Source organism: Ipomoea nil, unplaced genomic scaffold, assembly GCF_001879475.1.
Source record: "Ipomoea nil cultivar Tokyo-kokei standard unplaced genomic scaffold, Asagao_1.1 scaffold0937, whole genome shotgun sequence".
Classification (NCBI taxonomy): Eukaryota; Viridiplantae; Streptophyta; class Magnoliopsida; order Solanales; family Convolvulaceae; genus Ipomoea; species Ipomoea nil.
The window spans coordinates 1,574,410-1,602,271 of record NW_017617365.1 but is presented as its reverse complement, the minus strand read 5'-3'; the positions used below and the strand labels follow the sequence as shown (position 1 = coordinate 1,602,271).

Here is a 27,862-nt window from a genome sequence, read left to right as displayed (position 1 = left end):
TAGCAAACTAAATGTTCATCATAAATGAAATAGCTATACCTGGCAATTAAATTCTCATGCTTCAACAGTCAGGGTGGTCAATCTATGTTTAGTAGTTAGAAGTAGAAAAATAAAGAAAATCGTGCAACAAATTCACCTAAGAACTAAAGCTTGACCAACAAAATTTGATTCCTAGAAAGTTTACTTTTGAAAGTACTAAAAGAGTACTAAACAAGTAAATGTGAAACAATTACTCTGCATACAACGCTATAACTTCAACAACATGCAATTAGCTGTTAGTACTAGTACTGTTAAGTTGCATACCACATCGTTCTAAACATTTTGAGGAAGAACAAATTCAAATGTCTCCGTGCCCTCGGTCTATTCCGAAGAGAAGCATTTCGTTCCATCTGCATGGACTTTACAGAATGATATTTTCCCTCCCTTGAAAATAAAGCAATGAAGAAGCCTTCTTTGTCCGTGACCAGGTCAGTTCGCAGCAAATTTTCAGCTGAAAATAGACAAGGTTTCAGTAGATTGCAAGTGCACTTTCAACGTAGTAGATTAAATTAAAAACAAAACAAAACAAAAAAGGCCGTGTTTGTTATGCAGAGTATCCTGATATAAAGAATTTTGTAAGATGAGAAAAACATTAATATATTGGAGTCTGTGCATGAGAGAAACAGAGTTAAGCATCTATTTCGCAAAAAAGAAGTGATGCTAATTATTATCCCTTTTCAGCTCCGGTCTCTGAAGTCACTTAAATATGGCAGCATTATAGGGATATGGTAACTCATTAGTTTGTATCAACGTGCAACAAATTCACCCTAAAGATAGACCCTGCCTACATGGAATATATTTGCAGAAGGGAGCACCACATTAGGTCAAGTTGATTATCAGATGCAGCGAAAGGGACTTTTTGCCCAAGTGTAAATACAACAATTAACAGAAAGATAAAGCACCAAACTGCAGCACCTGCTTCAATGCATACTGTAACTAGGCAAAAACACAAGTAATTTTCTAATGGAATAAGGGTCAAATAGGCCATCAAACCACACACGATAATGCAATTAGGTCATTGAACTCAAAAAAGCTACAATTGAGTCCCTAAACTAACCCATTTCAAACAATTTGTCCAATTTGCAGGTTTTTCCCCTTTCTAACAGGTCACCCAATTTAAAATATTTTTTAAAAATAATTTTAAAAAAAAATATTTAAAATAAACTATTTATAAAAAAAAAAAAAGAAATAAAAAATAAATAAAACAAAAAACTTCGTCTCCGCCAGAGACGAAGATCCCTTCTTCGTCTCTGGCCGGACCATGGTCGGAGACGAAGATACCTTCTTCGTCTCCGGCCAGACGAAGAAGGTTTTCTCGTCTCCGGCCTACGTTCTTCGTCTCCGGCGGGAGACAAGGTTTTTTTTAAAAAGAATAATTTTAGTTTATTTTAATTAATTTTTTTTTAAAATTATATTTTAAATTGGGTGACCCGTTAAAAAGGGGGGAAACTTGCAAATTGGACAAATTTGCTTGAAATAGGTTAGTTTATGGACTCAATTGTAGCTTTTTTGAGTTCAGTGGCCTAATTGCATTATTGTGTGCGGTTCGATGGCCTATTTGACCCTTATTCATTTTCTAATAATCTCTACTAATAGATGTGAATTTTTTAAAAAAAAAAAAAACAAAACAAAACAAAACAAAACAAAAAACAAAAAAACAAAAAAAAAAAAACCAAACCTTTTTGCTTTCAAGTTCCATGATAATATTAGATTAGAACACTTACATCCAACCATAACTGGAAAACCACGACGAGGCCATTGGGGAAAAACTGTTTCCAGTTGAAATCCATGAGACGTGGCAAAGGGTAGGAGAGAATTGATAACATCTTCATTCTCAATTTGGTGAATAGAGCAGGTACTGTAAACAATTCTCTCGACTGCTGGAACTGCAACAAGAACAAAAACACTTCACTTGTCTATCCTATCGTGGGAATAAATTTAGCATAATCATTCTAGAAATTATGCTGCAGAAAAGCAAGGATACAAGTCATTCCCCAATGATAATAAACGAATAAGTAGGAATGAAGATTATTACAAACAAATTAGAAACTCACAACGCAGTGCATGTTCCAAAACTCTCTTTTGGAAATTTGCAAGCTTTTGTAGTCTATCCATGTCAAAACCATCATGAGCACCTTTGAGGGGAAAAGAATAATTTGGATAAATAGAAGTTTTAAGAAAATCACCAAAGGATAAGAAAATTATATGATCAAAATATTTACCACCAAAAAGCTAATATAGTTATATAGGTGTTTGGTAGATACTCCATATGTTTTAACAAGTGACTTTCTTTTGTGAGTCCATGTCAACACCAATTGCATTTTATTTTGTGAGTTTGTGAGGGCAAGCAAATCGTTGGAGCTTTGAAGTCGAACAAGGCAAAAGCATTTGTCTAGGGCTTGGGAGTGTTTTAGGCGTCCGGTCTCCACCGACCGGACGCCTAGGCATTGCCTAGACGATGCCTTAATAACAATGATTTCCTTATATGTCATTTTAAGGAGTCAAATAGCTAACAGCTAAAAAATGTTAGCTAATTTTAAAAAGAGCAATGCTATACACCCCTAATTTATTTTCCCTACCCATTTTTTCCTTCCTGACTTGGTATCATTTGATTGGTTTAAATTTCTTTTTCTAATTAGTGGTTGGTTAGCCTATTCATGGGCACCCAATGATTATGAGCCACATCAGGAGGGGAAATATGGGAGGGGAAATTTAGGAGACGTAAGAAGCATTTTCCTTTTAAAAAACATATATGCACTAGCCCAACAACTAATGCAAACCGCTATCAACTTATCTCCAAAAAGACATAACTCATGATCATTCCTTTGAAATCTGGCATACAAATCATGCCATATCCATTTATGTTAATTGTTGATGAAACTGAGATATTAATATTATGTATTTCCATGACGACAAAAATGTTGGGAGCATGGTTTACAAACTAGAAACCAAATTTTAAGGCCACAAGTGTTTACAACACCTCTCATACACTCCAAATTTCATGTCCTAGTTTGTTAGCGTTAACTTTTGTGGTAAAAGTGTGAGCAGTTCAAGTAATGTTATACTCTTATTCAGACAATAGACACTATATTTAATTTTTATCAAGTTTAAGGTCAAATTCATAAATTGATGCAGCAACTTTATGAGCTATTTGTACATTTGTAATTCTCGATGGATCATATTCATGCTATATTTTTATTTTGTATTTCATCACTTTCTTTGTTACCTGCATTGGCTGATGGGAGAAGGTGGTCCAACCTATCAAAAGCAGTCCCAGAACCAGAGCAAGATGGATCCAAAAGTATAGCACGAACCTGTAACAAGTTAGTTTCAAAGAAAAGAGAAGTATATAAGAGCATCATGGGAGAAGCATACAAGCATAATATGACCACAGGCAAAAGAAAATGAATGATCATTAATCTGAAAGAGACAGCTTACTTAAAAAGGGTATAAACTAGTACTTCAGTGCAAATTAATACTGATAGTTCGCTAATTTTCTATTGATATAAAGATGATAAATTTTGAGGCACTTAACCTTTTAAGCTCTGGGTCTAATTTTAAAAATCTGACATATTACAGAAATCTCCTTCTCAAAATATAGAAATTTCTGTGATTCTAAATCAATTTAAAAATCAAACCTTGGAATATTAACCTAAGATCTATTTACCAAAAAAAGAAAAACCTCTGCAACCCAGTTGTAATTTTAGCCGAAACTTTTAGCTTAAATGTTGTTAGTAGGTTGTTAGAGGAAATCTCCTAACCACTCATTTGAATTTTGAAATAACTGGTTAGGAGTTCCCTTTAGCTTGTATTTAAGCGTAGGCTGCCTGTTCTCAACATTCATTGAGTGTTTCATTATCGCAATACATATATACACTTCACTTGAGAGTTCAACATGGTATCAGAGCGGTAGATGTGGGTGGTGGGCTTTGATCGGAACGAGGAGGCGCCGCCGCCGGGAGGAACGGAGCAGTCATCGGAGGGTCCACGCGCCGCCACGCGCCGCCGCACTCTCGGAGCTCCGACGCCACGCGCCGGCGCGTGCGGTGTTTCCCGACCTCCGCTCCGGTCGCCGCCGACGCGGCTAGCTCCGCCTCAGTCTGCCCGACGCGTCTGTGTCAATACCTCCGTCCGGTGTTGAGGGGTTCTGCGTGGGCTGTGTTTCCAGAACTGGTTCTGCGTGTGGGTGTGCTGCCAGGGTGCTGCGTGGACTGGGTTTTGGCATAAAATTGAAGTCTACATCTCCAGGTTGGTTTTGTGTGTTTATTATGGTAGAAAATAGGACTATTACTGTGGTGTCAACCCAATCCAAATTGGTTGATTTGGTGTTGGCACCGGATGGGTCCAATTTTGGGGAATGGAAATTTTTAGTTGAAGTAAATTTGAAGGGTATGGGTAAAGCTGGACATTTAGTTGAGACATGTCCGGATGACCCTACCGAAGCCCAAGCGTGGCAGAAAGATGATGACGCCTTGTTTTCGCGTATAATAAATTGTATTGATAGGAAGATAATCCTATCTTTACAGCACTGTAAGAGTGCGAAGGAAGTGTGGGAGTTAGTGAATCAGTGGTTTAGCGGGGCGAGTAATTTAAGGAAGTTATATCAGTTATCCCAGGATGTTCATCGACCGTCTCAAAAAGGGCGGGACATCAGGGATTACTATTATGACTTCAAGAATGTAAGTGAGGCGTTGTGTGTTGCTATGCCAATTACTGATAAAGTGGATAAAATGAAAAAAACAACGTGATCAGTTGCATATTTTTAGTTGGATTTCTGGGTTAGATAAAGAGTATGATGTTTTGAAATCACAATTATTGGGGAATAAGGAGTTAGACTCGCTCGACCAAGTTTTCTCTATGGTTCAAAATGCGTCAGTGAATCTTGGTACTGATAGTACGTTGGAGAAACAAGTGTTTTTCTCACAAGGAGATAGTGGGACTGATAGTCGAGGAGGTCGGTCCAGGGGACGAGGTAGAGGGCGCGGAGGAGGTCGGGGGCAAAGGGCTTGCTATAATTGTGGTGATCCCGGTCATCTGCGTAACCAATGCCCACAACTCTCCGACCATAGGAGATTTGCTAATTCTGCTTCTAAACCAGAAGGGACGGTTATGATAACTGAAGAAGAGATGGCTTTGTTTAATCAGTTAAAGTTGTCATCCTCGCAGCCTCCCGCTGGTCCAGGGTCATTGCCGTCTCCGTCAGCTACCTTTGTTCAAACAGGTAATCCTATTGCTTGTGTTTCCTCCTCGTCTCGACAGTGGGTCATTGATTCTGGAGCCAGTGACCACATGTCAGGTAATCTAAGTATGTTTTCCGAATATTGTTCCCTTAAATATGGTCCTACGGTTACCTTGGCAGATGGTTCATCCACCTCTGTTTTAGGTAAAGGTAGTGTGAATGCTAGTTCGTCGTTGCCTCTCACGTCTGTGTTATATCTCCCAAAATTCCCGTTCAATTTATTGTCAATTAGTCAAATTACCCGGGACCTAAATTGTTGTGTTATGTTCTTCCCTGGATATTGTCTGTTTCAGGATCTGTTGACGAAGACGATTATTGGTAAAGGGAAGGAGGTCGGTGGGCTGTACGTGTTAGAACGGCTGTCCAAAGATTCTGGAGGTGTTCCGGTTGGTTTATTGGGAAATATGTCCCCGTTGCAGTTGCACTCCCGGTATGGTCATCCGCCTTTGTCTGTCTTAAAGAAGTTGTGTCCGGGGTTAGAATCTCTATCTGGCTTGCAATGTAAGTCATGCGAGCTTGCTAAGCATTGTCGGGTGCCATACCCTCCTAGAGTCAATAATAGAGTTGAGTCTTTATTTCAGTTAGTTCACTCAGATATATGGGGGCCATGTCGAGTAGTATCAAAGTCTGGGTTTAAATATTTTGTAACTTTTGTAGATGATTTCTCTAGACACACTTGGCTATACCTCATGAAGTCTAGAGATGAGTTGTTTGGGATCTTTTGTAATTTCTGTGCGATGGTCAAAACTCAGTTCAATAAAATGATACAGGTTTTGCGGAGTGATAATGGGACTGAGTATTTTTCTCGTTCCTTCTCGAGTTATATGAGTCAGAATGGGATGGTACATCAGTCGTCTTGTGTCAGCACTCCCCAACAGAATGGTGTGGCAGAACGCAAGAACCGCCATCTGTTGGAGGTTGCTAGGGCGTTGTTGTTTCAAATGAAAGTCCCTAGGGTTTACTGGGCAGATGCAGTTCATACAGCGTGTTTCTTAATAAACCGCCTACCTACAAGGGTCCTTGGGGGTCAGAGTCCTTGTCATTTCGTCTATCCGTCCAAACCGTTGTTCTGCCTTCCTCCTAAAGTGTTTGGGTGTACGTGTTTTATCCAGGATGTTCGTCCTCAAAGAGGGAAACTTGATCCTAAGTCATTAAAATGTATTTTCCTAGGATATTCAAGTACTCAAAAAGGGTATCGGTGTTACTCCCCGGATTTGGGGCGATACTTGGTTTCTGCAGATGTCTCGTTCTTCGAGAATACTCTATTCAGTGAAGAGTTCCCTGGTTCGTCTGGTTGTAGTTCCGAGACAGATGATTTTCTGACATATATTGTTACTATTCCTGACTCCGTAGGAGTAGAGTCTAGGCCTCCTGTTACGCAGGTTTATCACAGGCGGCCCAGAGAAGGTGATACGCGTGCAGCCCCACCGGTTCCACCAGTAAATCCTCCCTTACCAGAATCTTCGTCGACAGACCAGGATGTTCCTATCGCTGTTCGGAAAGGTACGCGTCGTTGTGTTCGTCCCATTCCGTCTTTTGTGTCATATACCAATTTATCGGCGTCTTCGCGTGCTTTTGTGTCCCAGTTAGAGTCTATTCCTGTTCCGAAATCTTTGAGTCAGGCAATGTCCCATGATGGTTGGAGGCGTGCGATGGTAGAGGAGGTAGACGCCCTTGAGGAGAACCAGACCTGGGATCTGGTACAACTTCCCCCTGGTAAGGTTGCTATTGGCTGTAAGTGGGTGTATGTGGTGAAAATGAACCCGGATGGGTCTATGGCTAGACTCAAAGCGCGCTTGGTGGCAAAGGGGTACGCCCAGACGTATGGTATAGATTATACCGAGACGTTCTCCCCAGTGGCCAAGTTAACTTCTGTGCGGATATTTATTTCTTTGGCAGCTTCGAGACATTGGCCCTTGCATCAGCTTGATGTGAAGAATGCTTTCCTACATGGCTACTTGCGTGAGGAGGTTTATATGGAGCAACCACCGGGGTTTGTTGATCAGGGGGAGTCTGGGAAAGTGTGCAAGCTGAAGAGGTCCTTATATGGGCTGAAGCAGTCTCCGCGTGCGTGGTTTGGGCGGTTTAGCAATGCAGTTGTTGAGTTTGGAATGCAGAGAAGTGCATATGATCATACTGTCTTTTACAAACATACTAACTATGGGTGTGTTTTGTTGATAGTATATGTAGATGATATTGTTATTACAGGCAGTGATGCAAGTGGGATTGAGGCGCTCAAGTCCTTTCTCGGATCTGAGTTCCATACTAAGGATCTGGGAGTGTTGAAGTACTTTCTGGGAATTGAAGTTGCACGCTCTAAGAAAGGCATATTCCTCTCACAGAGGAAATATGAGTTGGACTTGCTCGGGGACACGGGGCTGCTTGGGTCAAAACCGTGTGATACACCCATGGATCAAGGTGTGAAGTTATTGGCAGGAGAAGGGGAGCCGTTTGAAGATCCGGAGAGGTACAGGAGGTTAGTGGGAAAACTAAATTATCTCACAATTACCCGTCCAGATATTGCATTTCCAGTGAGTGTGGTTAGTCAATTCATGAGTGCACCGACCCAAACTCACTGGGAAGCGGCGGTTCGGATTGTGAAATATTTGAAAGGTGCTCCTGGAAAAGGGATTCTTTATGCTGACCACGGGTATATGCGTGTTGAGACTTTCTCCGATGCAGACTGGGCTGGTTCACCAGGCGACAGGAAGTCTATGACAGGTTATTGTGTGTTTGTAGGAGGCAACTTGGTCTCCTTGAAGAGTAAGAAGCAGAATGTGGTGTCACGCTCAAGTGCTGAATCAGAATACCGAGCCATGGCTCATGTGGCAAGCGAAATAGTCTGGGTGCGTAACATTCTAAAAGAAGTGGGTGTTGAAGTGAAGTTACCGATAGATTTGTGGTGTGATAACTGTGCTGCCATACACATCGCGAATAATCCGGTCTTTCACGAGCGGACGAAGCATATTGAAGTGGACTGCCATTTTATACGGGAAAAAGTGGAGCAAGGACTCATATCACTTACACACGTTCGGAGCGGTGATCAACTGGCTGACATATTCACGAAAGGATTGTGTAAAAATCGGGTTTCATATATATGTAACAAGTTGGGCATGTTTGATATCTATGCTCCAACTTGAGGGGGAGTGTTAGTAGGTTGTTAGAGGAAATCTCCTAACCACTCATTTGAATTTTGAAATAACTGGTTAGGAGTTCCCTTTAGCTTGTATTTAAGCGTAGGCTGCCTGTTCTCAACATTCATTGAGTGTTTCATTATCGCAATACATATATACACTTCACTTGAGATTTCAACAAATGTTCACACCTCCACTATACATTGACATAACTTTTTTTTTAACCCTGGAACACTAGAAGTAGTTTTCTGGGCCCCTTAACCCAAACAATAAGAACCTAATGGAATTTTGTTATAATAAACAGAACAGTAAATTTGTTCAGGTGTGGAGCATAACCATGCTTTGCTGCCACCACAGCTCTGACCTTAAGGCTTATTTTATTCTTTCATCTGCCACCGTAGATGCAAACTTTGATATTAAATAACAAGATGATTTCAAGATTCATTTCAAATAGCGGCTCAGTGAAAACCCTTTCTCTTCTGAAAGAGATGCTACTAATCAATTCTTAGACATCAGTGGAGAGAAATTTTCATTGACAGGCTTGCTATTAGTACAGTTGAAAAAGACTTCAGAAGCTCTGGGTAGGGAAGGCAGCAAAGTGGTTAGGCAGCACAACTGTGGTAGTGGTAGGAAGAAAAGTAAAGATTACTTAATGGAACAGATTAACCACAGGCAAGCAATTCAACATCCCTAACCATACCTCAATTACATGCAAAATATATCGTGGACCCCAGTCCAAAAACTGAACTTACAGTTTACTATAAATGAACTTGTGGTACACTAAAAGTGAACCTGCAACAAAGTTCATGAACCTAATGAACCCATAGTATATTAAAAATGAACTTGTAGTACACTAAAAATAAACCCACTGTATACTAAAAATGAACCTGTATCAGGGTCCATTTTGCAAGACGACCGGGGTCCACGATATAACAATTGCCAATTACATTCATCATAGAAAGAATCAGCAAAAGGCAACCCATCATGGCCCAACCTATGGTTGTCTAGGTGGTAGCAATTGAAGAAATTTTTTCAAAGAGAAGGAAGATTTTAGAAATATAAGGATAAAAAATAAGATGACCACAAAGCTAGTTCAGGTCAATTTTGACCAAATTTGAGAATTGGCTAAAATTGTAATTGGTTGCAAAGGCTTAGCTTTTCCAGTCCTTAATAGGTTGTAATGCATGACGTATGCATAGAAACCACCACCCCATCTAACAAGCTACTTTACATGCCATCTAAATAGTTAGTTTAAAGAAATAATTAATTATATCTCTCTACTTAATAAAGTAATAAACACAAAAAAAAAAAAATAATAATAATAATACGTAGAAAAATTACTTGCCAATTGAATTACCTTTGAATATGATGGATCTTCCGGATTCAAGTTAAGGAAGTCCTCATGCATAACTTGCACATCTAGAGCGAGTTAAGTTTACATATCATAATGAATTTGTTATGGGTGAAGTAACAAAGAACAAAGAGCGACCTATAAATATACAATTGCACATCAGTAAAATGTATGGCCAATTGTTATCTCTAATCAACAAGGCAGAGAGATTTCAAGATAAAAGTAATTTGCGCAAAAGTAAACAAAGGAAGTCTATGAAGGTAAAGAATGTAACAATATAAAAGGATACTAGCTGCCCCAGCCAATTTAACAGTGTTTTTTAAACGTTTAAACCTTTCTTCATCAAGTTCACAAGCAATAACCTTTCCCTGTCCCTTCATAAGAGCAGCAAGGTGGACAGTTTTGTTACCAGGTGCAGCACACGCATCAATGACCTTCACAAGAATGACCAAACTTGTGGGTTAATCAGGTTTAGAATGTAAGTGAGACAGTGACTGCAATATGTATCACAGCTTTCTTTTCTCTTTATCTAATTACCTCCCATCCTGGTTTAGGTCCCAGTGATGCAGCCACCATGGAACTTGCCTTTCCCTAGGACAGACAGACATGTAATATCAGCTGTCTGCATAAAAAAACTTGTATCCTCTTTCATGAATACATTACGAAAATCATTTGTTATTTATAAGTTAATATACTATGAACCCTTTTTCATTATAATTGTCTGTCCTAAAGAAACTTCAGAACTATGAAAACTGAAACAGAAATGGGATTTGGTACCTGCAAAAGGATACTTCCAGTTTGTACAAAAGGATGATTATGCAAGTCAGTACCAGGTGGGCATACCAACAATTCAGGGATCATGTCATCCTTTTGAACCTGTTTGATGTAAGCATGAGAAAGAGACTTAAGAGGAAATAAAGTTTGATAGCTGATAATACAATGCATTGGGGAATGAAATCAAAATAATTACAGAATTTCACTAACTTCTACAATACAGAAGCATTCAGTTCAAAGAGAAATAGCATATCCTATTCATGTTTCAGTATTGAAAGGTGGGCAAAATGCCATCATAATCCACAAACAAGTTCATGTGTCTGTCCAGTAAAAATCAAATTCCAATTTCATTACACTATCATTGTTTACCCCCTGTAGGACAAAACCAGCAATATGAAATAGCTTCAAAAAGTTTTTTCGAAATATGATGTATATTCTGTATTTTAACTGCAAGATTGGTATTTAACTAGTTTAAAGGGTTTAAAAGTACTGATCCCCCTTCCTTCATAACCCAGTCAGTCAAACACTCAAACCCCTTACATTTATCTTTTACCACCCAGAGATATTTCAGTTTCAAAAGTAACTGTTTTTTGTCCCTTCTATTAAATTAGGATGTATTTTAATGGAATATTCTATTTATACATCTTGTATGTAGAGACGACCACCCAAAAATAAGAAAAAAACAGTATTGACATATGTATGCCTCTTAAGTCAACAGTAAAGAAGTAGCTATGGGAATAAGAGAGGACAACTAATTCTCCTGCATCACAGACTAAAATTAACCATGTACTAGTCTGTTGTATATTATTCAGTAGCTAAATATTCTACTTTAGCATATCAAAACATGAATTCTATTTAAATTAAAAATAAAATAAGATAAAAAAAGGACACCAGATTATGTGCCTTAATCCTTAGCGACTTGGCTTCAAAATTCTACTGTTTTTTTTCTCACAAGTCACACAAGATGCAAAAAAGCCTTTAGATGTGCCTTTGTCCTGCATTGGATGGAGATGTAAATTGGCAGTCCTAACTCCTCTATATAAGATGAGACTTGGTATTTTATAATGCAAGTACAAAGGTTAACTATTTTAAAATCTTAAGTTAATATTTTAAAAATATAAGGGAAAAGGGTCAAATAAGCCCCTAAACATTACCTGAAAAGTCAATTAGGTCCCTAAACTTTAAAAAAGTGCAATTACACCTGTTGAACTCTAAAGAAGGAAGTGTATATATGTATTGCAATCGTAAAACTCAAATGAACAGAGTACAGGAAGCCTATGCTTATATACAAGCTAAAGGGGAACTCCTAACCACTTATTTCAAAATTCAAATGGGTAGTTAGGAGACTTCCTCTAACAACCTACTAACACTTCCCCTCAAGTTGGAGCATAGATATCAAACATGCCCAACTTGTTACATATATATGAAACCCGACTTTTACACAATCCTTTCGTAAATATGTCAGCCAGTTGATCACCGCTCCGAACATGTGTAAGTGATATGAGTCCTTGCTCCACTTTTTCCCGTACAAAATGGCAGTCAACTTCAATATGCTTCGTCCGCTCGTGAAAGACCGGATTATTCGCGATGTGTATGGCAGCACAGTTATCACACCACAAATCTACCGGTAACTTCACTTCAACACCCACTTCTTTTAGAATGTTACGCACCCAGACTATTTCGCTCGCCACATGAGCCATAGCTCGGTATTCCGATTCAGCACTCGAGCGTGACACCATATTCTGCTTCTTACTCTTCCACGAGACCAAATTGCCTCCTACAAACACACAATAACCTGTCATAGACTTCCTGTCACCTAGTGAACCAGCCCAGTCTGCATCGGAGAACGCCTCAACACGCATATACCCGTGGTCAGCATAAAGGATCCCTTTTCCAGGAGCACCTTTCAAATATTTCACAATCCGAACCGCCACTTCCCAGTGAGTCTGGGTCGGTGCACTCATGAATTGACTAACCACACTCACTGGAAATGCAATATCTGGACGGGTAATTGTGAGATAATTTAGTTTTCCCACTAACCTCCTGTACCTCTCCGGATCTTCAAACGGCTCCCCTTCTCCTGCCAGTAACTTCACGCCTTGATCCATGGGCGTATCACACGGTTTTGACCCAAGCAGCCCCGTGTCCCCGAGCAAGTCCAACACATATTTCCTCTGTGAGAGAAATATGCCTTTCTTAGAGCGTGCAACTTCAATTCCCAGAAAGTACTCCAACACTCCCAGATCCTTAGTATGGAACTCAGATCCGAGAAAGGACTTGAGCGCCTCAATCCCACTTGCATCACTGCCTGTAATAACAATATCATCTACATATACTATCAACAAAACACACCCATAGTTAGTATGTTTGTAAAAGACAGTATGATCATATGCACTTCTCTGCATTTCAAACTCAACAACTGCATTGCTAAACCGCCCAAACCACGCACGCGGAGACTGCTTCAGCCCATACAAGGACCTCTTCAGCTTGCACACTTTCCCAGACTCCCCCTGAGCAACAAACCCCGGTGGTTGCTCCATATAAACCTCCTCACGCAAGTAGTCATGTAGGAAAGCGTTCTTCACATCAAGCTGATGCAAGGGCCAATGACTCGAAGCTGCCAAAGAGATAAATATCCGCACAAAAGTTAACTTGGCCACTGGAGAGAACGTCTCGGTATAATCTATACCATACGTCTAGGCGTACCCCTTTGCCACCAAGCGCGCTTTGAGTCTAGCCACAGAACCATCCGGGTTCATTTTCACCACATACACCCATTTACACCCAATAGCAACCTTACCAGGGGGAAGTTGTACCAGATCCCAGGTCTGGTTCTCCTCAAGGGCGTCTACCTCCTCTACCATCGCACGCCTCCAACCATCATGGGACATTGCCTGACTCAAAGATTTCGGAACAGGAACAGACTCTAACTGGGACACAAAAGCACGTGAAGACGCCGATAAATTGGTATATGACATAAAGGACGGAACGGGACGAACACAACGACGCGTACCTTTCCGAACAGCGATAGGAACATCCTGGTCTGTCGACGAAGATTCTGGTAAGGGAGGATTTACTGGTGGAACCGGTGGGGCTGCACGCGTATCACCTTCTCTGGGCCGCCTGTGATAGACCTGCGTAACAGGAGGCCTAGAATCCACTCCTACGGAGTCAGGAATAGTAACAATATATGTTAGAAAATCATCTGTCTCGGAACTACAATCAGACGAACTGGAGAACTCCTCTCTGAATAGAGTATTCTCGAAGAATGAGACATCTGCAGAAACCAAGTATCGCCCCAAATCCGGGGAGTAACACCGGTACCCTTTTTGAGTACTTGAATATCCCAAGAAAATACATTTTAATGACTTAGGGTCGAGTTTCCCTCTTTGAGGACGAACATCCTGGACAAAACACGTACACCCAAACACTTTAGGAGGGAGGCAGAACAACGGTTTGGATGGATAGACGAAATGACAAGGACTCTGACCCCCAAGGACCCTTGTAGGTAGGCGGTTTATTAAGAAACACGCTGTATGAACTGCATCTGCCCAGTAAACCCTAGGGACTTTCATTTGAAACAACAACGCCCTAGCAACCTCCAACAGATGGCGGTTCTTGCGTTCTGCCACACCATTCTGTTGGGGAGTGCTGACACAAGACGACTGATGTACCATCCCATTCTGACTCATATAACTTGAGAAGGAACGAGAAAAATACTCAGTCCCATTATCACTCCGCAACACCTGTATCATTTTATTGAACTGAGTTTTGACCATCGCACAGAAATTACAAAAGATCCCAAACAACTCATCTCTAGATTTCATGAGGTATAGCCAAGTGTGTCTAGAGAAATCGTCTACAAAAGTTACAAAATATTTAAACCCAGATTTTGATACTACTCGACATGGCCCCCATATATCTGAGTGAACCAACTGAAATAAAGACTCGACTCTATTATTGACTCTAGGAGGGTATGGCACCCGACAATGCTTAGCAAGCTCGCATGACTCACATTGCAAGCTAGATAGAGATTCTAACCCCGGACACAACTTCTTTAAGACAGACAAAGGCGGATGACCATACCGGGAGTGCAACTGCAACGGGGACATATTTCCCAACAAACCAACCGGAACACCTCCAGAATCTTTGGACAGCCGCTCTAACACGTACAGCCCACCGACCTCCTTCCCTTTACCAATAATCGTCTTCGTCAACAGATCCTGAAACAGACAATATCCAGGGAAGAACATGACACAACAATTTAGGTCCCGGGTAATTTGACTAATTGACAATAAATTGAACGGGAATTTTGGGAGATATAACACAGAATTGAGAGGTAACGACGAACTAACACTCACACTACCTTTACCTAAAACAGAGGTAGATGAACCATCTGCTAAGGTAACGGTAGGACCATATTTAAGGGAACAATATTCGGAAAACATACTTAGATTACCTGACATGTGGTCACTGGCTCCAAAATCAATGATCCACTGTCGAGACGAGGAGGAAACACAAGCAATAGGATTACCTGTTTGAACAAAGGTAGCTGACGGAGACGGCAATGACCCTGGACTAGCGGGAGACTGCGAGGAAAACAACTTTAACTGATTAAACAAAGCCATCTCTTCCTCAGTTATCATAACCGTCCCTTCTGGTTTAGAGGCAGAATTAGCAAACCTCCTATGGTCGGAGAGTTATGGGCATTGGTTACGCAGATAACCGGGATCACCACAATTATAACAAGCCCTTTGCCCCCGACCTCCTCCGCGCCCTCTACCTCGTCCCCTGGACCGACCTCCTCGACTATCAGTCCCACTATCTCCCTGTGAGAAAAAGACTTGTTTCTCCAACGTGCTCTCAGTACCAAGATTCACTGACGCATTTTGAACCATAGAAAAAACTTGGCCGAGCGAGTATAACTCCTTATTCCCCAATAATTGTGATTTCAAAACATCATACTCCTTATCCAATCCAGAAATCCAACTAAAAATATGCAATTGATCACGTTGTTTCTTCATTTTATCCACTTTATCAGTAATTGGCATAGCAGCACATAATGCCTCACTCACATTCTTGAAGTCATAATAGTAATCCCTGATGTCCCGCCCTTTTTGAGACGGTCGATGAACATCCTGGGATAACTGATATAACTTCCTTAAATTATTTGCCCCGCTAAACGACTGATTCACTAACTCCCACACTTCCTTCGCACTCTTACAGTGCTGTAAAGATAGGATTATCTTCCTATCAATACAATTTATTATACGCGAAAACAATGCGTCATCATCTTTCTGCCACGCTTGGGCTTCGGTAGGGTCATCCGGACATGTCTCAACTAAATGTCCAGCTTTACCCATACCCTTCAAGTTCACTTCAACTAGGAACTTCCATTCCCCAAAATTGGACCCATCAGGTGCCAACACCAAATCAACCAATTTAGATTGTGTTGACACCACTGTAATAGTCCTATTTTCTGCCATAATAAACACACAAAAGACCAACCTGGAAACGCAGCTTTTACGTCTATGCAGATGACAAAACACAACCCAGCTTCACTTCTCACGCAGCAAAGCAGATCTGGAAAAAACAGCTTCAACTCTCTGGCAGCAACGCAGGTCTGGAAACCAGTCCACTCAAAATCCCCTTAACACCGGACGGAGATATTCATATAGGAGTGTCGGGCACACGGAGACGATCCCAGCCGCGTCGGCGGCGACCGGAGGCGAGGTCGGAGAACACCGCACGCGCCGGCGCGTGGCGTCGGAGCTCCGGGAGTGCGGCGGCGCGTGGACCTTCCGATGACTGCTCCGATCCTCCCGGCGGCGGCGCCTCCTCGTTCCGACCAAAGCCCACCACCCACATCTACTGCTCTGATACCATGTTGAACTCTAAAGAAGGAAGTGTATATATGTATTGCAATCGTAAAACTCAAATGAACAGAGTACAGGAAGCCTATGCTTATATACAAGCTAAAGGGGAACTCCTAACCACTTATTTCAAAATTCAAATGGGTAGTTAGGAGACTTCCTCTAACAACCTACTAACAACACCCTTTAACATGTCATATTTGACCATTTTCCCAAAATATAATATTTTACAAATACAAAATTTAGTTACTAATAGTGGGGCGAGTCAGGTGATAGGCAGATAGTGTTCTTAAAGCCCACCCCCGACTCATACCTGTTGCAGGTGCTATTCTTAGCATCCACTCTCGACCCACCATTCAATGTTGCACAAAAATACCCAAACCACACAGGTAAAATGGGCAGATGTAAATTCTCATCCCTAACTATGCATATCTTGCCCATTTCTCTGTGGTGCAAGTTTTTGTAGCATATACTAGCTCTTAAATTTGTGTGTGTGTGAATTTAGTAAACAGACTGTAGATTTGTTGAATAAACACATTCAAAAGGATGTACTTGCCATTGAAGACTTTAGTTGCAAAGGACCCAAAAAGATAAGTTTCTGTCAAATCTTTACAGAAAGGATAAACAGTGGTTACTTCAGTAAACTCAAGGGACTAAAGGTGGCCAAAAATAAAGGGATTTGGCCATCACAGCAGTGAAAGAAGGGGAAACAATGTGGTAAAACCATAGTTTAAATTACAAGCAAAACCAATTTACTTCTGAGATCTATTCAAGTATTCAACACCTGGCAACCTCATTCCTTCCTCATAAATATTAGTGTTAAGGAATATATATTTGATATATAGAATCTCTATATATTAGGCAGTTTAGGGTTTTAGGTAGGTAGGACATATGGAAACTTGTTTCCTATTCGTAGTTTTCTAGTACCTATTTATAGGGCTTTGTATTTTCTATTCCTATGACAGTTTGAGATAATATACGACAGCACATTAGAAACTCTCTCTCTTCACTTTCGTAACATGGTATCAGAGCCTTTACGATAAAGGGATTTTTTTTTTTTCGCTCCGCTGCCCTCACCACCCACACAGAAAGGTTCGCCGGCGACCAGTGACCTTGACTGCAACTTTCGGCGCCCTTCTGGGCGGCGCGTGAGCCTCACACGCCGCCGCAATCTTCCACCACGTGCCCCACGCGCTGGCGCGTGAGGGCTTTCCGGCCACCGGAAAATTTTTCCGTCACTTGTTCCTGGGTCGCCTAAGTCCCCTCTTCTCAGTTCTGGACTTAGTTTGGACCATTTGGCTTCCGTGATTTTTGTTCTACGGTCAGGTTGTTTCGTACCCCTTCGGGCTTCCTTTTTTGTGTGTTTTCTGAACTGTTTGGGCTTAGTTTTTTGTGGGTATGGCTGAGTATAGTTGTGCTGCTGCTGCCGCCTTGGAATCTTGTGACGGAGAGGGTTATTAGTGAAGGGCTTGCGTCTAGGGGTCTTTATGTTCTTGACCTCTAGAAGGATGGAGTCTCGTTTCGTGCTTTAGTGTTGTCTCGTTTCGTGTTTTAGTACTGTCTCGTTTTGTGTTTTGTCTCGTTTTCTATTTTGGTGCTATCTTGTTTTGGTTCTGTCTTGTTTTGGTGTTGTCTCTCCTTTTTTGATGCTCGTTGTTTGGAGCATACTTCCCTTTTGTTAGTCAAGATACTCCCTTTTGCAAGTAAAGAATTTGTGTCCTCCAGTTTGGAGTTTGTCTTCTTTACCTTGTGTGTTCAAGCTTGTTCGGTCCACTTTGTGTTCACCCGGAGTTGCGGTATTGGTGGAGTCCAAGCTTCCGGTTCAGGGGAGGGTCCAATCCCAAGCTTGTTCGGTCCACCACGTTGAGTTCACCCAATTGTCCGTAGGCATTGGTGGCGTTCAAACTTTCGTTTCAGGGGGAGTATCCAATTTCAAGCTTGTTCGGTCACTTTGTGTTCACCCATTGTTCGTGGGATTCGTGGTGTTCGAAGCTTTCGTTGGAGGGGGAGTATGAGCATCCAATCTCAAGCTTGTTCGGTCAAAGGAGTGTCCTAAATGGACTTGAGTTATTTGTTATTTAGTTATTTTGGGTTATCACTCATTTGTGTAACAAGTTGGGCATTATTAAAATATATGCTCCAACTTGAGGGGGAGTGTTAAGGAATATATATTTGATATATAGAATCTCTATATATTAGGCAGTTTAGGGTTTTAGGTAGGTAGGACATATGAAAACTTGTTTCCTATTCGTAGTTTTCTAGTACCTATTTATAGGGCTTTGTATTTTCTATTCCTATCACATTAGAAACTCTCTCTCTCTTCACTTTCGTAACAATTAGCAAATGGAAAATTTTCAAAAAGATGATGTATATTGCAATTTAACTACGACATCAATATTTTCCTAGTTTAAATTACAAGATAAATGTACTTCTCAGATCTATTCAGCAACTAGCAAGCTCTCTCATTCCTAATAAACACTAGCAAACAGCAAAATGGTGCATCGTACTGGTAATTTCTGTCATCAATCTAGCCCAACCAATTCTATTATCTTCCTCCCATGGGTGCATGCCCCGGTGTGCACCATTGAGGCATTTACCAGACGAACACATAAAAAAAAAAAAAAAAAAAAAAAAAAAAAAAAAAACTAGGATTTAAATAAAATCCTATTGTTTGTGACGAAGAACCAATCACATTGGTTCCATTGCCGAGAACAAGAAAAGAATGGATATTGCATGATAGGAACAGTTGGATATGCTTGAGATCCCAAAACACCCTTGTCCATTCGATTCGCATTTAATTTCTTCCTCCCATAAATTATAAATAATTGGCACTTTTATAATAGGGGCATAGGGCAGTACAAATGTACAATCCCTGACTAAGAATATTTAATTATTTTGTAGTTTCAAGATAACTAAACTATCTAAACTAATTCGAAGACTATGAGTAGTAAGCTAAATAACTACTTAGTAATTTCCAATAACCAAACTAAGTAATAAGCTAAAAAATTATTTAGTAGCTTCAAATAATTAAACTATGTAATAATTGTAATAAAACAAGACTTCTCCAATCACAACTTCTTAAATAACCATGCCCCCAGAATGAATCATTACTCCCCTCCAGGACATCAAGCTTGTCCACAAACTTGAAGGCACGTAACCTCGTGCATTATGTAACTAACACTTCCTACAATCAAATAGCATCACCAAAAGGATCATATAATGAGCCACAATTGAGTTTCAAAGGATCATCTAATGAGCCAATAATGGTGAGGAGACGGACGCCAATCCTGGCCATCCTTTGGGTAAGTTATTTTGGAACCACATAGTCAAAGGATGAGGGGAATCTTGTAGATGAAGATTAACTAGTATTACATGTCACAATCACAAAATGAGATGGATTGTAGAGTGGCGAAATAAACCTCTCATGCGTTAGATAGATTCTCATTCTATAAAGGATAAATCCTCAATTTCTGGAAAACTAGCAGCCCTCCATGTTAAATTATCACCAACATGCGGTTGATCAGCCGAGACATTGCCTTCCATTGACAATATCTCAAAATATGGGTGATTAATAATGATTGTTTACGATGAATCATCCGCATTGAGTGAAGTAACACCACCCTCTGTTGTTTTGCCAGTCTTTGAGCAATTTAGTTATCAACTACTTTAGTTCATTGTCTGCTTCATCCAATTCTTCAAAGAGCAATGCTACATACCCCTCCTATATTTCCCCTAAAAACTCTCTCCAAATGTGGCATCATCTAATTGGACTTTTCAATATTTAATTATTAACTTCTTCTTTTTTTAATCAGTGATGGTGTTAGCCAATTCATGGACACCCAATGAATGGAAGTCACATCAAGAGGAAAAGACTGGAAAGGAAATTCAAGAGGGGAAAATAGCATTTTCCTTCTCCAAAGTGTTGTATGCACACTCTTTTATAGTTTTATTAATTGCTTCAAGCCTTCAACTCATTCACTGATTCTTTGAGAGCTTTGAATTCCAAATCTCTAGAAATGACACTCCTATGACGCTAGTAAGTAGTAACAGAACCAATGTTATGGGTTCTAGAAACAAGAAGAGAACAAATAGTCAGATATTGCACAATAGGAACAGCTGGATTTGCTTGAGATCCTAACACTCCCTTGTCTCCTAGACTAGGATTTAATATAGGCCTCCAGCCTCCCATTAATTGTAAATAATTGTCCCTTTTTATAATAGGGCAATACAACGAATTCCTACTAAGAATGGTCAATTATTTGATAGTTTCCAAACAACTAAATTATCTAAATTAATTCAAAGACTAAATGTAATAAGATAAAAAACTATTTACTAGTTTCTAAATAACTAAACTAAGTAATAAGTTAAATAACTATTTAGTAGTTCCCAAATAACTAAATTATGTAATCGTAATAAAATAAAGACTTCTCCAAAACAACTTCCTAAATAACCCCCCCCCCCCCCCCCCCCCCCAAATGTATCAAGATATTCAAATGAAATTGTACTAGATTTAGAATAGAGACTATAGCATACCACATATTGTTTCCTCAACTCAAGTAAGGCAGACTCAACATCCATTTTCAGGGTATTTACACGGACATAACGAGGTTTTTGAGCATCTGCAGCAAAACAAAACAAAGCAACGGCGCCCCATGATATTTGTCAATAACAATCTCTACATCGGCTGATATATACCTACACTCTATTCAAAACTTATACATACACCCACAGACATGCGTGTGTGTGTACACACCAAGTGAAGTCAATTTAATATGTAGGACACGACTAGTATTCGAGGCTAAAATTTAAGATGAAAAGGCAAAGGATTAACAGCATTAAGAGTGAGAATTAGTAAGATATGGATTCATTCTCTTATGATAAAAAATGAGTGGATAGTATCAGGAACTAAAGTTGTTCCCAAGTGAGAGAAGCTTTTCTCAATTCAATTCTCAGTTCTTCCCATGTGCATCCAAAGATTCAACTAAGTACTAATCATTCATACTATGCCAGCATTGGAGATCAGAATGCTCACCAGATTTATAAGGAGTTATCAGCTCATTCACTTTTTTGACTCCCCTTCTTATTAAGAGCTGAGCAAGAGCCAACTGCAATGCATCCTTTCTGAGCAGGAGAAACTTTTCAGCATCACCAACTAATGAGTCTTCCTATTGAGAAGTGAAATGACATGTAAAAATATGGAAGCAGATTGATTCCAAAATTTACAGATGTATCAGGCAGGTTTGGGAAACAAAACTCTAAGGAGAGGACAGCAATCCACATTTCAGTTTTGAAAACAAATAGAGGGCAGACATCTCAAGTGACTGAAAGAAACATTTATTTAAGGCTACTGAATTCAAATCAATTGACTAAAGAGGTTATTTTGAAATGATGACCATGAAACTCTTTCAAGTTAGAAGTCTAAACCTCATCCTTCACCACTTATTGTGATATTGTTTGGTATTTCAGAGTGCATACATTAGTTCATATGTAGACTACTTGCACTATAGATTCTTTGACGCACAGGCAGTGCCCAACTGCATATTTAGTTTCTCATATGTGTTGAAATGTTGGTATTCTTCACCTGCCAAATAGAGGAAATAACTGTAGCAAATATAATTTTTGATACTGCAGCTACTGTGATTTGTGAATTGTGAATTTGTGATACTATCACATTGAAAGTAAAACCATTTCAGTTAATATTCAACAGTCAATATTGCAAATCCTGTTTTGCTGGCAACAAAGTAAACCCAAAATTTTCAAAACTAGCAGGCAAGTACCTCATATGAAATATAGATGAAGAAGTTACCTGTCCAAACAGAATGTCATATGTCACTATGTATATTAACTCTTCTCGTCTCTGCATAATCAATAGGGGTGAAGTCACTAAATGAATGGAACATCTGATTAATAGATAAATGAATGAAACCATGAAGGCATGAACCATGAGATAACAAAAACTGGAAAAACTAAGTAATCAATTATCAATACACCAGTATTGTGTAACAGAAGGAATTTATGATAATCATGACCTTGGTATTAAACAATGGAATGAATTCATTTGAGTAGTCACTGACAGACACTTGAGCAAGTAAACAAAGCTTTTTTTGTTAGATTATAATTTGATGCAGCAATGTATTGGCTACGTTGAACATTTCTAAACAATATATAATTTCAAGCAAAATGAGAAATAAGAAGCAAGATAAAAAATTTACTGAAGGAGAAACATCTTCCAAGTCTTCAAAAAATGCAAGCAAAAAAGACTATGAACACAGTCCCATCTATTTTTTTATTCTCCTTTTCCCTCTTCCAAGGAGGTAGGAGAGAAAGGTAACAGAAACTCCTTAGAAATCAAATTCAAAACCATAAAATTGCTGCCTAACCTTCCATTTGCTGTTCAACACATTAGATGCCCCTAAGATGTCCTTGATTATTGAAAGATCTGCGACCACAAAAATAAGGAAATTAACCAGCAATTATAAAGAGAAAAATAAACCTTCTGCAATTAGTAAGGCTAGTAATGAAGATAGCTGCATTTAAACTCAAATCGGAACAGCATGTGCCTATCTTACAGATTGAAGTTTGTCCAAGTTGTTAAAGTAGCTCCGGTGCAAACAAAATCATCCCTCCATGGGGTCAAACATGATTTAAGTTTCCAGTCCATTACCCCCAACTCTAAATGGATATTTCAGTTGCTACAAATCTGATAGCCAAGAAGTAGAATTCACTACTGCCAGTGATTTATACCCTCAAGACCTTTTCCCGATGAAATTATATCTCCTATCAATGCAGACTATACTTATCAATATATAGATAACTCAAGTCAGCATATCAAGGCATTATTACCCTTTTAATTACTTAAAATCACTAAGATTATTACCTTTTCTAAATGCTTTGACTTTTTAGCATTCTTCTAAGGAGATTAAAATTCACATTGTTTATATTTATTTAATTTAATTAGAGTGCAAGGCTTACATTGGGACACTTGCCAATATAATTAGTGCAAAATACTCCATAAATGTAATAACTGAATGAACAATGATAATACAAGGAATAGCGCATACAAACTAAGACATGAGTAGAAATTGACCCTAGTCCTAAAATTCAAGGTAATTTACAAAGTAAAATTCTGCAACAGAAAAATCAGGTAACTAAGTCATAAAATTCTGAAAACAACAATATCACTTAAGTTCATTCCGGAGTGAGCTTAGGAACAAAATTTTCATTTTTATTCAAAAATATATTTAACACATATCATTCCAGAGCAAATCCTCATGCGCTCAAAGAACAGGGCGTAGGTCTAGGGGTGGCATCGCTAACATACACTTGAGCGTCTGGCACACAAGAGCATAAGTAGCTCTCTTGTTCCTGACAGAGGGGCCGTAAACCAGCGACTTGATGGAGCCCACTGCCTGGCGCCGGTCGTCTCCTTGTAGTATGGTGTGCAACACCTTAGCGGCTTCTCTCCGCGAGAAATAAGCTGACCGCTCGGCATTGGTTAGCCGTTTCCCGGCCAGAGTTTCAGTCCCCGGACTCTTCTTCGACTGTTTCATCGCCGCCGGCGCATTTCTGGCTTGCGGCTTTTTGCGCGCCATGATTCCGTGGTTCGCTCTTCCGGTTCGGGTGTAAAATGTAGTATCACTAGAATGTGAGGCAAGTCGGGACAATGATTTAGGTCTGGAATTCTTCGGCAAATCATAACTTTTTTCAAAAAAAAAAAAAAAAAAAAAGTAATTGAACTTTAAGGCAGTTTAATTCACGGAATGGTTAGAGGTGTATTCAATCATGACTTTTGTATAGTTTTATAAAGACTTTTAAAAGGATACATTTTAATAAATTTTGATTAACTTTTATAGAGTCGTTCTAAAATTTGACGATAAAAAATTTGCTTTATTCCTGTATTTATGGAGAATTAGAGAAAGTTAAGGATAAAAAAATTCATAGAAAAAATTAAAAACCAATATAAACAAGCAATAATGAAGTAAAAATAATATTATTACGAATTTTTAGATGAAGATTCTAAAGTTTATTAGAGAGAGAAAAATTGGTAGAATTTAGGTATGAGGAAAATATAGGATAATAAAGAAAAAAATAATTTTATTGAATTTAGATAGGTTTACAGAGTTTAAATATGGAGAAAAAATAGAGTTTAAATAGAGAGAGAAAACATTCAAAGTTGTTAGAAAGAAATTTGAAATATTGGGGTTAATGGTTGGATTTCAACTATTTATATTTGAGAAGAAAAAGTCTACAAAAGTCTTAAAATTAAAAAGTCTACAAAAGTTCATAACTTTTTGAATACCACATGACTTTTAAAGACTCTTTAAAAGTCTTAATCGAATACCACACGACTTTTAAAGACTCTTTAAAAATTTTGATTGAATACCGCATGACTTTTAAAGACTTTCTAAAAGTTTGAATTGAATACCTCCAAACTTTTAAAGTTCATAAAAGTCTTTAAAACTCTATGAAAGTCATGATTGAATACACCCCTCTTAGATTACCTTAAAAAATGTTAGGGTGTGTTTGGTTGGTGGGTTTTGCCTATAGGAATGGGTATAAAAGTGATTGTTATTGTTTGGTTGATAGGTTTTTAGAACACTACTATGGTTTCGAATACCCCATCAATTAAAAAACTCATACCCAAATAAAATAAGGGTTTCATTCCCTTATTCATTCTCAAGCACTATTATTAGTAATCATTCCCATGTTTGTTTAAGGTTATCCTTTATATGTTTAAAAAAAAAGTTTTATATATATATATATATATATATATATATATATATATATATATATATATATATATATATATAATTATTTTTGTAATTATATATTTTTTTTATTTGTATTACGTTGTGTTAGCATATAAAATAATTTTGTTTCTCAAATTCAAGATTTTAATTAATACTTAAAAATCATGTAATTATATATGATATTGTTATTTTATTTATTTATTTTAATTTTTAAATTTAATAGAATATATGAAAATATGTTAAGGATATATATATATATAAATTTGCCATGTTTTGGGGGCAAATTATTGTATGAATCATGGTCCACAGTGTTATGTGGATCATAATAAAAAGTACATTTTTAATATATTAAAAGTACATTATTTTTGTACTGAATGTACATTATATAATATAATGTATACTCAGTACAAAAATAATGTACATCCCCTAAATACAATATATATTATTTTTGTGCTGAGTGTACATTATTTTTGTACTGAATGTACATTAATTTATAGTATATAAAATATGGTTCACACAATTTGTATGGACCATGGTCAACACAATAATGATTGTGTTTTGGGGCTTTGGACCGGGCTAGAATATCCTGCGGTTAATATTGTGTGTGTTTTGAAACTTTTTCTGTGAGCAAAATTGGTGATATGGAAATTGCATGGTGCTTGGGCCTATATTCTTTACAATATGGATTCTTGTTTCATTCTACTTAAATAACTTTAATCAGCATTTGGTTTATACAGAGGCAAAATTTTTAATCACTTTTTAATACCCTTATAAAGGAACTAGTCTTTTCTATGCGCGATGCGCAAAAATATATGCCCAATATTTATATTTTTAAAAATAGCTAACAAATTTTTACTAATTATAATCTAAGTGAAATAAAATTTATTTATTATATTAATTTAATATATAATGAATAATGTTTTACAAATATTGTTATAATTAAAGAATATAAGAAAAGATGTGGTAGATGCAAGTGTATGGTAAAAGTAATGTAAAAGATAACGGAAGTTATAACGGGGTAAGGATATTTTTGTCCAAAAAATTATATAATATAACTCTAAAAGCACAATGTACAAAATGTTTAGCATTAAAAACATGGACATAAATGAGGGGTATAACTTTGATGGAGACTTATTATGTTTTTAGATAATTTTCAAAGTTAAACATTTGTTAGTTACTAATTATTATCTCCATCAAATTGGGTAATCGCTAACTGGTGGATAGAATCAAGCTTCAAGAGGTGTTGAAATTATGTGTCTAGAATATTCCTAGTAATTAGAGAATCTAGATTAAGGTATTGTCAAAAGGAATGTGTTGCGGATGAAGAAAACGAACTGAAATGTATGAAAGAGAGTAGAGGAGCAAGTAACTAACTTTTTCATTATTCAATTGAAAAGTCAAGAGGGAAGCTTTATATACAGAGATACACCAACTGAAAGGAATGGAAGGAAAAACTAATCTACATAACAGTCATAACAAACCAAGATGGCCTTAGATGGTGCCAAGTGGCTACATCTTGTATTCCCTAACCCCCCCCCCCCCCCCCCCCACCCAAAGCTGGATTGTACAAGTTCATCAATCCAAGCTTGGAAATGTAAGCATTGAAGGAGTTTGGACAGTGAATCTTGGTAAAAGTATCTGCCAGTTGGTTTTCAGAGGAAACATGAAACAGTTTAATGAGACCAGTGTGTAGCTTCTCCCGGACTAAATGACAATCCAGTTCTATGTGCTTGGTGCGTTCGTGGAAAATGGGATTCTCTGCAATGGCAATTGCAGACTTGCTATCACAATACACTGCTGCAGGTTCAGTGAGCTTCACTCCAAAATCTGCTAGCAAGTATGATATCCACTGGACTTCACATGTTGTGGCTGCCAATGCTCTATATTCAGCTTTGGATGAGGACTTTGAAATAGTGGCTTGTTTCTTGGATTTCCAAGATATCAAAGCATCCCCAAGGAAGGTGCAAAATCCTGTGACAGACTTCCTTGTATCAATGCAAGCCCCCCAATCAGAGTCAGAAAAAACTCTCAGCTGTAAATTGGATGATGAAGGGAAAAACAATCTTTGTCCAGGGGCAGCCTTTATGTACCTGAGTACCCTATGTGCAGCCTGTAGATGTAGGTGAGTAGGCTTGTCAAGAAATTGGGATAGTTGTCGTGTGGCAAAGCTTATGTCAGGTTTGGTAATTGTCAAGTATAATAACTTTCCAACTATCCTTCTGTACTGTGTATTGTCCTGAATGATCTCTCCTTCATCTTTGCTCAACTTCTGAGATGGCACTGTGGGACTATAAGCAGGTCTTGAATCTGTAAAGCCTGTGTCTTGAAGTAATTCACTTGCATACTTTCTTTGGTTAACCACAATGCCTTTTTTCTGTCTAGCCACTTCCAAACCAAGAAAGTACTTTAATGGACCTAAGTCCTTAGTCTGAAAGCTTTTATTGATCATCAGTTTTACCTCTTGAATGATACTCAAATCTGGACTTGCAACAACTATGTCATCAACATAGACCAACATTGCAACATAAGATTGCTCATCTCCTCTGGTGAACAAGGAACTATCAGACAAGGACTGCTTGAATCCCATATTCTGTAAAGCAATGCTCAACTTTGTATTCCATTGCCTACTAGCCTGCTTCAAGCCATAGAGGGACTTATTTAATTTGCAAACTTGTCCAGTTTCTGTTTCTGTAACACCAAGT

The 27,862-nt window shown here is 38.6% G+C and overlaps 1 protein-coding gene across 1 annotated transcript; it reads right to left on the bottom strand.

Moving 5' to 3' along the window:
• Positions 1-21: 21 nt before the first annotated feature.
• LOC109179656 (probable 28S rRNA (cytosine-C(5))-methyltransferase) lies at positions 22-24,087 on the bottom strand. The gene is made up of 13 exons (XM_019329149.1): positions 23,732-24,087; positions 22,791-22,849; positions 22,217-22,267; positions 21,443-21,575; positions 20,944-21,029; positions 10,541-10,639; positions 10,301-10,354; positions 10,053-10,197; positions 9,770-9,831; positions 3,266-3,353; positions 2,094-2,174; positions 1,764-1,925; positions 22-490 (listed from the first exon to the last, which is right to left on the bottom strand). The coding sequence occupies exons 1-13, from the start codon at positions 24,000-24,002 to the stop codon at positions 291-293; spliced, it is 1,491 nt and encodes a 496-aa protein (XP_019184694.1). The 5' UTR covers positions 24,003-24,087; the 3' UTR covers positions 22-290.
• Between the last annotated feature and the right edge of the window lie 3,775 nt (positions 24,088-27,862).